Source organism: Hipposideros armiger, unplaced genomic scaffold, assembly GCF_001890085.2.
Source record: "Hipposideros armiger isolate ML-2016 unplaced genomic scaffold, ASM189008v1 scaffold_52, whole genome shotgun sequence".
Classification (NCBI taxonomy): Eukaryota; Metazoa; Chordata; class Mammalia; order Chiroptera; family Hipposideridae; genus Hipposideros; species Hipposideros armiger.
Window position 1 is genome coordinate 686,044 of NW_017731402.1, and position 12,732 is coordinate 698,775.

Genomic DNA, 12,732 nt, shown 5'->3' on the forward strand with positions numbered 1-12,732 from the left:
GAGAAACTTTCTCATTCTGGGAAAATCTTACTAGGCCTTTTTCTATATATGGATATGACAAAACCATGTCTATAATCCATCAGTCAGAAAGTTGTACCAAGTAGCAAAGCGTTTTGCCAAATTCAAAAGTGGAGACTTTGCCAATTATTGAGCAGGTGATGGTGTCATTCAGATGTGTGTGGTGATAGTCCTGGTGTTACCAGTCTAGGTGTGCGTGGCATTGCCTCTTGGCCCATCTTTACTCGTAGTCACTGTAACAGCAGAAACAATAAGACTGAGGCAGGCAGGAGAGGTTAGAGCACTGGAAAAAACGGCAAGTGACATTATTCCTTCAGTCAGAAGATATATTAGCATAATTGATGTAATTACTCCTCTTAATACCTCTTCCTCTTTTCCAAGGCCTGGAAAATATTAAGCAGACTTGCCAAATACAGCAGATTTTCCCTTGGAGAGCAGAGACTTTAGTATTCCAAATCAGAAGCTTTTTAAATACTGGTTTTCAAATGACTTCAAATCATTGTTTTTAAAGGCTGTCATATTAGTTGTTAAATTTTTAAAATTAAAAAGGGATATTTTGTGCTCACATAATAATAGAAAGCTAATCCTGTATGACTAGATGCAAAACATTCCTCTAGGCTTTTCCACTACCTGTGTATCATTTCAGTCTCTCTCTAGCATACCTGCGTTGTCTTGGGTGGGTTTTCTGCTCCCTGTGACTCTCTTGTCTTCCTAGCACCATACTCCTGATCCCAAAAGGGCACTGTCTTTAAAACCAAAAGTTACGGCTTTTTAAGTTCTAGTATTGCTGTGGCAATGGCTACTTACTATGGATATCATATAGCTTTTGTTCCATGTTAACTGACTTGATGTAAACAGATTTGTACTGGGTGAAATCATAGATGTGCCTCTTACTCCTAAAGCTGCTCTGAACATGTTAATTCAGAACTTGGCAGAATAGAGGCATTTGAATTTTGTAACCTTGAGACCTAAATTTTTGTTGTATTTTTGAGGACTGCAAAGGAAACCCAACTTTAACCGTAACATACTATTATTCCTCTTTTATACAGGCTCAACAAGACCATCACTATGACTGATGGGGACTATGATTATCTGATCAAACTCCTGGCCCTTGGAGACTCGGGGGTGGGGAAGACGACATTTCTTTATCGATACACAGACAATAAATTCAATCCCAAGTTCATCACAACAGTAGGAATAGACTTTCGGGAAAAACGTGTGGTGAGTTCTTAATGATACTGTTTAAACTTGGTGCTTATACACCCATATAAAATAAGAATTAAGAAGCTATGTTTAGTGCATTGCAAGGTATCTGTCTTTTATCACATGAAATTTATAACCTGTCACTTTGTAATTTTTTTTTTTTTTTTACTTTCTCAACTGTAACATTTTGCATAGGAAAATGTTGAATGACACTAGCACTTGCCTCCAAAAGTATACAGAGCAACTAAAATAAATAGTTTATGAGTTTATAGAGTGGGGTTTTTTTAATGAATTCTTAAGGAATCTTTCAAAACTTGAATTATTCAGGATCTAAAAAACATTAACTTTGATCTGAGTTAAGTTTCTCAATAAGAGCAAGTATTTGTTTCCCCACTCTTAAGGAAGACGTTAAAAGGATGATTGGCACGTAGCTGGAACATGAGCTTTGTATGTCCTTGCTGCATTTTTATTTATGTGTAGACTCAGCCATCAATCATGGGCTTATTTTGAACAGAATGTGAGATCAATCCATGCTATTTTCCAAGATAAGGGAGCTTAAGTGAGAATCACAACCACTTTCTTCTCCTATGCTAGATGCTAATGACAGCAATGAGGATATTGTGACATGTGAGACGTGTAGCATAGGCACATAAGCTTAGCCAGATTCACTGCCACCCAAGGTGTTCTTGATTGCCAAGATGGCTATGGCTTCCAGTTGATGTCACAAATTCTACTCATTCCTCAAGAATAGGGGAGGGGGGCTTGGGGGAGATGAATAAAAACAACAAAGAAAATGGTGGTTGAGAAATTAAATCATGGTTTCTTATAATGTCCTATACCTTATCTAAAAGTCGATACATTGTAGTGCACTCTCAGCAAACTTGCTCTCAACCCCCCAGGGTTTTCCCATGCCTTCTCCCCTCTTGAATGCCCCCACTGATAGGTATAAATTCTTGCAAAGTGTTCCCTTAAAACATTTTTCACTAAGCCATACTTAGAGGAGCTGATTAAATATTAAAATTGTTATGCTTCGCTTAATAAGAAGTCAAAGTACCATAATTTTTAAAAATTAAAACTTTTCTAAAAAAAAGCCTCTGAGGAAATGGCTAGTAAAGGAAGACTCGAAATATCCTGTGTAAACTTTTGAGCAATTCTGTGCCTATTTCATGTTCATAAGTCATTTTGAAAGTCCAATTCACAGTCAAAGATATCCAGGTATTTGTAAATCGTTGTATGGTTTTAAACGTACCTTTACATTTGTTATTTCATTTCAGTTTGCAATAACTCTGTAAAGAAGGAAGAAATCAGTTTCAGTTTGCAGATAAGATGATAAGATTCAGAGAGGTTAAATGAAGAGTTGGTATTTGAACCTACAACTTGGGTCCTAAATTTAATGTTTGCTGCCTGTGTGAGGAAATGACAGAAGGTGTCTAATTTAAGTTTGCAGTATGCTTACACTGTGTTGAAAATCATACTTGTACTTGACATTTAAAAGCGAGAGTATATGTGATACTTCTGAAAAAAAAAACCAGAGCAAATATTTATCCTGCACTCTGAACTTTGATTATAGTAATTGAGAAAAAACATACTGAGTGAACCCAGAGAATTTGAATGCTGACAAAATCCAAAGCAGTATCAACTGATGAAAATTGTGTCTTTCAGGTGTATAATACACAGGGACCAAATGAATCTTCAGGGAAAACGTTTAAGGTGCATCTTCAGCTTTGGGACACCGCAGGACAAGAGCGGTAATAATAAATTACCTTGTTTCCAGGCACACATAGCTTAGAAAAACCGATTTTAAAGTGAAATGTGCGCTTGAAAACCAAATGCTTTGCAACTCTTTTCCTGGTTTCAAAATAGACATTTGTACTGAGAAATAAAAATAAATTATTTGTGGGTTAATTACCATCACTAGCATCGTGGGGGTTGGTTCCGATTTCAAAAATTAGAATTTTCAAAAATCTTTAGGAAGATTCTTGTTATGTGTTGCCTTTGTACTTTATAACAGAAGTAAAACAAAAAAACAAAAAAAACTCCTCCAGAATTGAACTGAATTAGGTGGGAAGTTAACACCATTACAAGTGCTACTCAGTAGAAGGCAAGGGTGTTAAAATCCTTGTGATCTCTTTCCATTCTTCTGCACAGTCTTTTTGTCCTACGCCATTTGACTGGCTTTGTTCTTCATGGTTTTTTTTTTGTTTTTTTTAATTAAAGTTTATTGGGGTGACAATGGTTAGTAAAGTGACCTAGGTTTCAAATGTATAATTCTGTAATACATCATCTATATATACCATTGTGTGTTGACCATCCAGAGTCAGTTCTCCTTCCATCACCACGTATTTGACCCTGTTTACCCTCATCTGCCACTCCCCTCCCCCTTACCCTCTGGTAACCACTAAACTATTGTCTGTGTCTATGAGTTTTTCTTTCTTTGTTTGTCTTGTTCCTTTCTGCTTTCTGTTTTATATCCCATGTATCAGTGAACTCATATGTCTCAACTTTTTCTTTTAAGATTTTCCTCACCCCATGCATTGCCCTCCAGCTGGAATGTTTTGCTCCTTTCCTGCCTTCACTTAATCCTCCTCTTTCACCAGGTCTGGCTCACACTCCACGTCCTCTGTGGGGCCCTTCTGAACACCCCAACTGAAACCAACTGCCCCTTCTTCTGGACCCCTATAACACCTATTATATGCTACCTTGTAATAAGGCAAATATTTTATTTTTGTCTCTAACTGCCATTCTTTGATTCACTCGTGGCTTTCTCACCCCAACAAAATTGTCAGCTTTGTAAGGGCTGAGACCACACTGGATTTGTCCGCATCGTCTCTGGTACAATGTCCAAGACAAGAGATACTCAGCAGACAGTGGTGGTGATTGCTTAGAGCTGGAGGTGTTATTTCATTATTTGATGAAAATATATGTCTTTGAAATACAGGCTTTCAAAGCACTGAAGACCCCAAGCTAGTGAAGCTTTTCAATGTTAGATTAAATAAAAATTGGCAATAGCTTGTCAGAGGAGATATTTAGAAGGCACATACCTCCAAATTCTGTATTGCATGTCTTAGAATGTTTATGCTTGTAAACACTTCAGTTTTTGAAACACATCCAAGTGTTCTCGCATCCAAATGTTTTCAGTGAGTGTAAATGCCAGGAGAGGTGCTGGGCCTCTCTGTTAGCTTTTTTGACTGCGAATTCCATTTACACACATCCTTCAACACGGCTGGTTCTTCTGAAGTCACTCCTCACAAGAATCTCTGTTCATATGTCAGTTTTGTTGTCACAAAGATGTATGTTTTATAGACCAATTTAGTTCCTATTTGAAGAAGTAATATGAGAAAATGTGGTTCCCATATGTCTTCGCACATGATATGTCAGCCTACCACGATGGCAGGCTTCTCTCATCTGTCCTCTCAAGACAGCTGCTCTGGGAGGGAAATGGGGAATACCAGGGACAGTCTTGGTAACAGTGGGGTTATTCATCCCTTGAGAATTTTCCATGCTGTAAATATAAGGTGTAGCTAAGCAGCAAGATAAACAATGCCTCACATCTCAGCACTGTGTGAGGCTATCTGGCAGCATAACCCGTATAAGATAGTGGTTATTGATAAAAGTGATATAATGGGAAGGAGGAGAAAATAATACCCCTTATGTAAGCCTAAAGCATGCAGGACGCCGCCTTAGTTCCCAGTGAGGGAGAAAGTGATCACGTGACCCTGGGATCTTTCTTTCTCTCTCTCTCTCTCTTTATTTGATGGGGTCCCAGCTTTCCCCTCTCTGGGGACAGAATAAGATCAGTCGGTGAAGCTGGAAGTCAGACCTTCCCTCTGGAGTAAATCCTGGGGAGAATGGGGTATAATGAGGGTACTGGGCAGAATGGCCCAGAGGATGTGCCTGGTCCAGAGCAAGACTATCCTATCCATGTTGCTGTGGATGCAAAAGTGTTTGCCCCAATGTGACCCATAATGCAAGCATATTGTTAAGGAACTTTGTCTTGTGCTGTGGACGATGAGAGAGGGATAAGGCAGTCTTGTCCCCAGATGAGATCCACACACACACACACGCACACACATTCTTTGGAAGAGGATGGAGAGCTGGCAGTTGTGGTTGAGTGAGCCACGCTATTGTGGTTCAGTAGGAGATAATTTTATGAGTACAGCTAGTCTCCAAAGAGAGAGAATCATTCAATAAAAGCACTATAATCTTTGTGAGCTTCCGGTGACTGGTAGGAACAAATCCACCAGAAAAAAATTTGAATACAATTTTTGGTATTTCACAATCATCATGATTACATCCTCCCCAAGAGGTCCTAATTTGGAAAGAAATTGTTGTTAAGAATATCTCTTCTCCCTGCTTTAGTATTAAAAGTATTGTTCTCTAGTGAAGTCATTTACATCTTTAACAATTTTCTATTCTTTGCTATTCTCTTTATTTTTTTCTCTTAATTTGACCAACATTTAGTGAGCAACTACTATGCCCAGGGCCATGAAAATGTAATGCATAGCAAGTTAGAAACACAGCTCCTTTCCTCTGGGAGCTTAGAGTCTAAGGTAGAATTTGGACAAATAACAAACAATTGCAACATCCTTAGGACAGTAACAGGAAAACAAAGGGTTGATGGGCAGGTGTTCCAGAAGGAGCCCGTGACCCAGATGTGGGTGTTGGGAAGGTTGCCTGGGGAAGTGGCATTTCCTCTAATACTGTTACATTTATTCTCATACACAATGTATGAGTGAGTCTTATCCAGACTAAAGGGGCAGGAGGTGAAGAAAGCAAGGTTACCCACAGAAAGAACAGCATGTGTGAAAGCCCAGGGGAGAGGGTGAACTTTCTAAGAATGAAAAGAAGATTAGTGTGGCTGTGGGTGGTCCAGAGAGGACTCTGGATAGATGAGTAAGGGTCAGTTGATGCAGAGCCTTCAATAGCTTATGAAAGAGTTCAGTCATTATCTTAAGAGCAATGCATCAATATTAAAATGTTTTTAGCAGAGGATTTACCTAATCAGTGGGAAGAAACCAGCGAAGGGCAGAGGGCCCCAGACAAAACTGGAGACAGGAAGCCTATTGAGAAGGCTGTTGAAGTTATCCAGGTGAAAGATAATGGGTTGGAAACTAGAGTACTGGCAAGATAGGGGGACAGAAATGAGAAGGTCAGAATATATTTGTTGATTGTATACAGAAGGTGAAGGAGAAAGAGGGAATGGCAACCGGGAGTGTGGTGACACCACTGACAGAGAAACCAGGAGAGGTCCGCTTGGTTTCCGACATGAGAAGTTGGAGGTACCTTAGTCTCCCCCAAGTGGAAATTCCCAACAAGTAATTAGGCACACAGTGTGAAGGCAGGAAAGATCTAGACCTATGAATTGGGGTACATCTTATTGGTGATATTTGAGCCAGAGAAGTGGATGAGATTATCCAGCGAATACACATAGAGTGAGAAGGGGTCCGAATAGAACCCTGAGGAAACCAGAGCATCTACAAACAGGCTGAAATGCAGACTGGAAATTGGGACATTTAGGATAGGAAGTGGTACCCTTCTCAATTTCAAAGTTATCTGCCTTCTGAAAACCCATTGCCAAATGCACCTCTTTATCAGTATAACAACCTTCTGTGGTCCCTCTGTGTGGCCTCTGGTTTTGCCCATTCCTGGTGTTGAGAAGGTCTTAGCACATCTTCAACTTCACTGAGTCTATTAAGTGGAGGGGGTAAGACCTGGGCAGGGGGTGGAGGACAGTCTTTACACTGCACATGACTGAGTGTATTCTTCAAAATTCTCCACTAGAGATGAGTTTCTTGCTTTCTCTTCCCAACTACTAATCCTCTCTGACCATCTCGACCACCCCCCATCATCTTCCTCTTCCTCCATTCTTCAGTGTCTTTCTTCTCACTTCCTCAGGAGACATGGATGCCACTCTTTAACCCCAACAAATGCTTCTAAAAGAGGTTTCTCACCAACATTGCTTTTCCCTACAAAAGAACCCTCGTTCCAGCTGCTAACAAGCTGTGGTTTTCTGCATGTGATCACGAGCATTCATTTTCAGGCTACTGTGTGCCAAATGTTCTTCTGGGAACAGACAAGGAGGATTGAAAAGTATAAGTTAAAGTCCCAATTCTAAAGTGGCTGACATTTTAATTGTGGACCGTGGGATGCCCGTGAGCCAATAAGAGAAAGAGTCCAAGGGGCTGTGTAAGCAAGTGTGTGATTGAATGTTACAAACTGTGTGTGTGAGGGCTATGATAGGACGTAAAGACAGGGCATGGCCTTACAAAGAATTTATAACCAGATGACCCTCTGCAGTCTTCGTGGGCAATCTTCCATTCTGTAGGATGGTCCATAAGGGAAGCCATGGAGATTTCATATTTAAAAGGGAAACAGTGTTGTATGTATTGTCACCGTCATATGTCTGTGGACTAACTTTCAGATCTATCTGCTGTGATTTCTTGGCAGATTCCGGAGCCTCACCACTGCATTTTTCAGAGACGCAATGGGTTTCTTATTAATGTTTGACCTCACCAGTCAACAGAGCTTCTTAAATGTCAGAAACTGGATGAGTAAGTGGAACCAAGTAACTTGGGTTAGCTGCAGCTCTATTTGCTTGTTTGCCTCATAGAATGAAACCAGTTCGGGTACCACAAGCTAACCTTGGGCAGTCATGAATTTAGTGTTTCCTGCGTCAACTTCAACGTGGTATGTGTTACCCAGGGTGGCTTGGAATTGTATTTTCCTTTGGCACTCTTAGAAGAAGCCTCTGGTTCTTCATAACCATCTACAGTTAAGGTCTTTATGACTGTGGCTGAAAGGCCATTAATTCCACTTGCTCAGTTAGTCTCAAAGAACTTCTAAGAACCGTGTGAGTTCCCACATCTACTGTATCTAACCCAGAGAGGACAGAGAAAAACAGCTCTCTGCGAGGCTAACTGGCACCTAAAATGTGCACCCTTGCACCTGGGTTAACTAATGGGTTAGTGAACTCATGGGTGAATGAGGTGAGAAACCACTCCAGAGCAGACCAGCCACGAGAAGGTAAGATACAGTGTGTTCATCAGCTCACATTGAAATTTTCCCTTTTTTCAAAAACTATTAAAATGTGAGGAAGGCTTGTAGAAAAAAAAAATCTATACAATTTAGATATAAAATGAAATTACAAGTCACCTAATCAGTTATGAAATCCAGATTAATACATGACAGCACACAAGAGTAGTAATATTTAATTTTTCTTTATTTTTTAAATTAATATAGCTATCACTGAAGAGGATATTGCATTTGCATTTTTTGTTATAAATGTAAATTATGATACTAAAGGGATATACATGTTATTCTATGGGGCTGGTGATAGTCTTGTCATTTCTAGATTTGACGGGGCTGTGTGTGGCAAGTGATTTTATATATATATACATACATACATACACAGAGGGTGCCAAAAAGTGTATATACATTTTAAGAAAGGAAAAAACTGTATGAAAATTATGATGTTGGTAACCACTTTGAGCACGTCTTGTAATTGCAGAAGTCAAATGTGACTTGTATTCATCTTTTGTTATCAGTATATATTGAGTATTACAATTTTAATACAGTTTTTTCCTTGCTTAAAATGGGTATACATTATTTTGGCACCCTTTGTATATGTAAATTAGATTATGTTATTCCCCTAGTCAAAGTCCTTCTTTTTGCGATCTCCTATCTCACTTGGAATAAAACCCAGAGTCCCTCACCCACCTGCAAGGCCTTGGTGATCAGGCCTTCAATTCCCCTCGAATTCACTCTACTCTGTCCCAGCTCAGGAACTGCCAGCCAGAATTCTCTCTAGCTGTCCTGAGGACAAAAGGCACAGTCCTGCCTTGGGGTCTTTGTACTTCTGATTCTCTCTACCTTGATTTCTCTTCTTTTACAGTGTATGCAAGTTCTTTCATCTCCTTCACCTTTTGTAAGCCTTGTTTATCTCTTGAGAGGAGCCTTCCCTGAGCACGCCATCTAAAATAGTACTCTTCATTGCTTTGTATCTTTTCAATATACTTTATATTTCCTTCAGTCACTGCCACCACCTGACATTATTTTATATTGTATTTCTTTGTTTGCCTGTGGTTTTGATGTGAGTTCTATGAAAGTGCAGACTTTGTCTGCTTTGTTCCATTGAAATAGCCCAAATCCTGGATACATGTCTGGCACAGAGTAGATGCTCAATATATATATATATTTTTTTTCTTATTATTACATATTATTTATACCTAATAATTAATATATAACTGCCTTAAATGTGAGCTCCATAATGCAGTTGCTACCATGGGGAAAAGATCAACAATTTCTGACTTCCTTAGTTGCTTCTCTAAATGAGTGTTTATCCTAGGATCTGTCTATTTCCTTGTATTATTCTATTTCTTTATCCAAATTTTGGTGTTATTATTAGATTCTTAGGCAATAAGGAGATGAGATTATTAGATTCTTTCAGAGAATGATTTCTTCATCCTTTATTAAGGCAGATGAGACTCTCCCTTGTTTTTAATTTTTTTCAGAAGGATACTGTTAAGATTTAAGGTTATTAATTGCCATGTCTGATAACACTTTAATTTCTTACACCCAGATAACTGGTGTTGTAGGGTAAGCCTTTGTCTTCTTCCTTGGCAAAGTCACACACAGCATGCCTAGAGATAGACATTAGAGTAATCCCTGTAACCTCGCTAACACAGGTTGACAGATTCTTATCATCCTCCTTCCTTCCTTCCTTCCTTCCTTCCTTCCTTCCTTCCTTCCTTCCTTCCTTCCTCTCTCTCTCTCTCTCTCACACACACACACACTCACACACACACACACACACACACACTCACACACACACACACACACACAGCATTTCTAGAGAAAAGAGAAAAACAAGTTACTGTTCACGTTTCTACGTGAATTTGTGGTGGTTGCAAAATGCTCTGCTTTTCTGGAATGTCACCTTGGACTTCAGGGCTCGGCAATGCAGCAGCCTCCTAAAGGGAAGAGCAAACTCAGGCGCTGTAAAATCGTGTTCTATGACCTCCACTTATACTGGAGGAATGAGTGGTATGAAGCAGGATATCCATCTCAGAGGGCACTTCCTCAGATGGAGAAGAGCATTGATGGGTGTTCACACAGGGGCTTCATTTACGTTATTATTACTCATCTTCACAATCTGCAATTTATGAGGTGCTGTATCAATTTTACAGATGAGGAAACTGCAGCTGAGAAGAGTTAAGTAACTTGGCTGATATAACTAGTAAGCAGCCAAGCTGGAGATGAACAATTAGGTTAGGAATCTGATATGAGCCGTCGTTTGACATCACTTGTTTATACTAACTTGCTGGCTCCATCTGCTTTCTTCCTAAGGCCAACTGCAAGCAAATGCTTATTGTGAAAATCCAGATATAGTATTAATTGGCAACAAGGCAGACCTGCCAGACCAGAGGGAAGTCAACGAGCGGCAAGCCCGGGACCTGGCTGACAAATACGGGTAAGCCGGTCACGTGGACACGTCACCTGACCTTGCACACTGCTGCTTCATGGTGGGTCAGGGGCACAAGGTTGATACGAGGAGGAAGCTCCTTGATTCAAGAACCGCACATGAATGAAAATATCTTTCAGAAGAATGAATGTGACGTTTTCAATCAATCACTTAGTAACAAATAGCAGCTAACATTTACTGAATACTTATTATGTGCTAGCAACTGTGCCTAGATTTTAACTAATTTAACCCCTCCTAACCATATGCAGAAGATCTAGAGTGAAGAATGGAGGCATAGAGAGGTTAGTAATTGATGGAAGGCCATAGAGCTGATAAGTAGCTGCATTCAACCCAGGCAGTCTGAGGTCAGAGCTCACACTATACTCTCCTGCCTCTCAGTTAATAGCTGCAAAACTCTAAAGAATAATACCTGATGTGGACATAGCATTGCAATCCTCATCCTAGGTAACTTAAATGACAGATTAGCAAAAATTAAAAACACCCCATGCAATTGGTTATAAATTGACCTCCAAGGCAGACCTTGTCATTATTTTTTAAGTTTAAAACAGTTTCATCACATCTGCCAATTTTTACTGAAGGCGTCTTCTTGAGAACTTTAAAAATGTACATGTATTCTTGAAACTTTTGATTCCAGATAAATAGGCTGTATTCACATGAATATTCTACTCAGTGTCCACTGAATTTCTAAATCATATTTCAAGGTAATGGAGTGGGAGGAAAGTAATATTGATCACCAGTTTAGGCAGTTCTACCCTCTTAATTAAAAAAAAATCAAAAAAATAAAAGTGATAATGCATTGGCTTCAAATATCTGAGTACCTCCTGTATCAGTTTTCTTGCCCATAGTATGGTTATACTCAAACTAAGAGCAGCCCACCAATTTTTATCACTGAGAAAAACCAAGGAGGCTTTCCAAGTTGGCCAGCACAATCATGATTATTTTACAGTCCCTCAGCCAGCCATGTTTCTGCGTGTATGATTCTTTTACATATCTTGTTGTATCTTTTCTGATTTCCCCCTCTCAAAAATATTTGCCATGTCTTCTGTGCTAGTTTACCATATTTTGAAACAAGTGCAGCAACTGGCCAGAATGTGGAGAAAGCTGTGGAAACCCTTCTGGACTTAATAATGAAGCGAATGGAACAGTGTGTAGAGAAGACCCAAGTCCCCAATACTGTCAATGGAGGAAACCCTGGAAAGCTCGATGGGGAAAAACCAGCAGAGAAGAAATGTGCCTGTTAGACTCAACATAGAAACTCCTCATCAAGAACCCCATTCAAATATTACTTCCAAAAACAGTGACAAACCACAAAATTGTTGTTGGGTAGACCATGCATAACGACATTTCTTTCTTTTTCTGCCAGAAAACCTATTTTAAGAAACCAGAATAGTCAACAGTGTTCAAAAAGAATTGACCAGTTTATTTCTGCAGCCCCTTCAAACAAGATCAAAGATTTTCAAATGTGATCTCACCATCATGGATACCCATTTTGTTTTGCTTGTAAAGAAAATGAGTATGTAAGAGAGTATACAAGACGAAATCAGTGAGTTTTAAATGAGAACAAAAAATTCCATATCACATTGAAGAAGGATAAGCTACCAAAGGGAGAATACAGACATATGATTTTTGTTGTTGTTGTTTATAAAAGATTGGGTTTACTTCTTTTGTAGTATCTGATTCATGCTTTTAGGTTTTCATTGGGGAAACAGATTAGCTAAAAGTGTATACACAATAAAGAATTCTTAATGGATCACCAAGAATGGCATCACTGTGTACACTCAATAAGCAGTACTAGGACTAAATTAGTGATGAGGTTATGAGAGGATGAACATCAGACTCTTGCTAAGATGTAGGAGATGGTGTAATAATGCCATTTTTATATTCTTAATACGTGGCAAATGATAGACAAGAACAAGATTGTGAATGACAAAAGTACAAGAGAAATGCCCTGGGAGAAAAATGAAATTATGGGAACAAGGCATTTGGACAAATGAAATTAAATGTATCTTTACAGATGTCTGGAAGTGTTA

At 39.2% G+C, this 12,732-nt stretch overlaps 1 protein-coding gene across 7 annotated transcripts in view; it reads left to right on the top strand.

The window, feature by feature from the left end:
- Window positions 1-12,518, top strand: part of RAB27B (RAB27B, member RAS oncogene family) — a 139,476-nt gene extending 126,958 nt beyond the window's left edge. For all 7 annotated transcript variants that reach the window (XM_019640730.1, XM_019640728.1, XM_019640733.1 and 4 more), the window contains 5 exons: window positions 1,068-1,239; window positions 2,884-2,969; window positions 7,669-7,772; window positions 10,567-10,690; window positions 11,754-12,518. In XM_019640730.1, coding sequence (XP_019496275.1) covers window positions 1,087-1,239; window positions 2,884-2,969; window positions 7,669-7,772; window positions 10,567-10,690; window positions 11,754-11,943 — 657 coding nt within the window. In that variant the 5' untranslated portion in view covers window positions 1,068-1,086 and the 3' untranslated portion in view covers window positions 11,944-12,518. The remainder of the gene's footprint in view (window positions 1-1,067; window positions 1,240-2,883; window positions 2,970-7,668; window positions 7,773-10,566; window positions 10,691-11,753) is intronic.
- The last annotated feature ends 214 nt before the right edge of the window (window positions 12,519-12,732 follow it).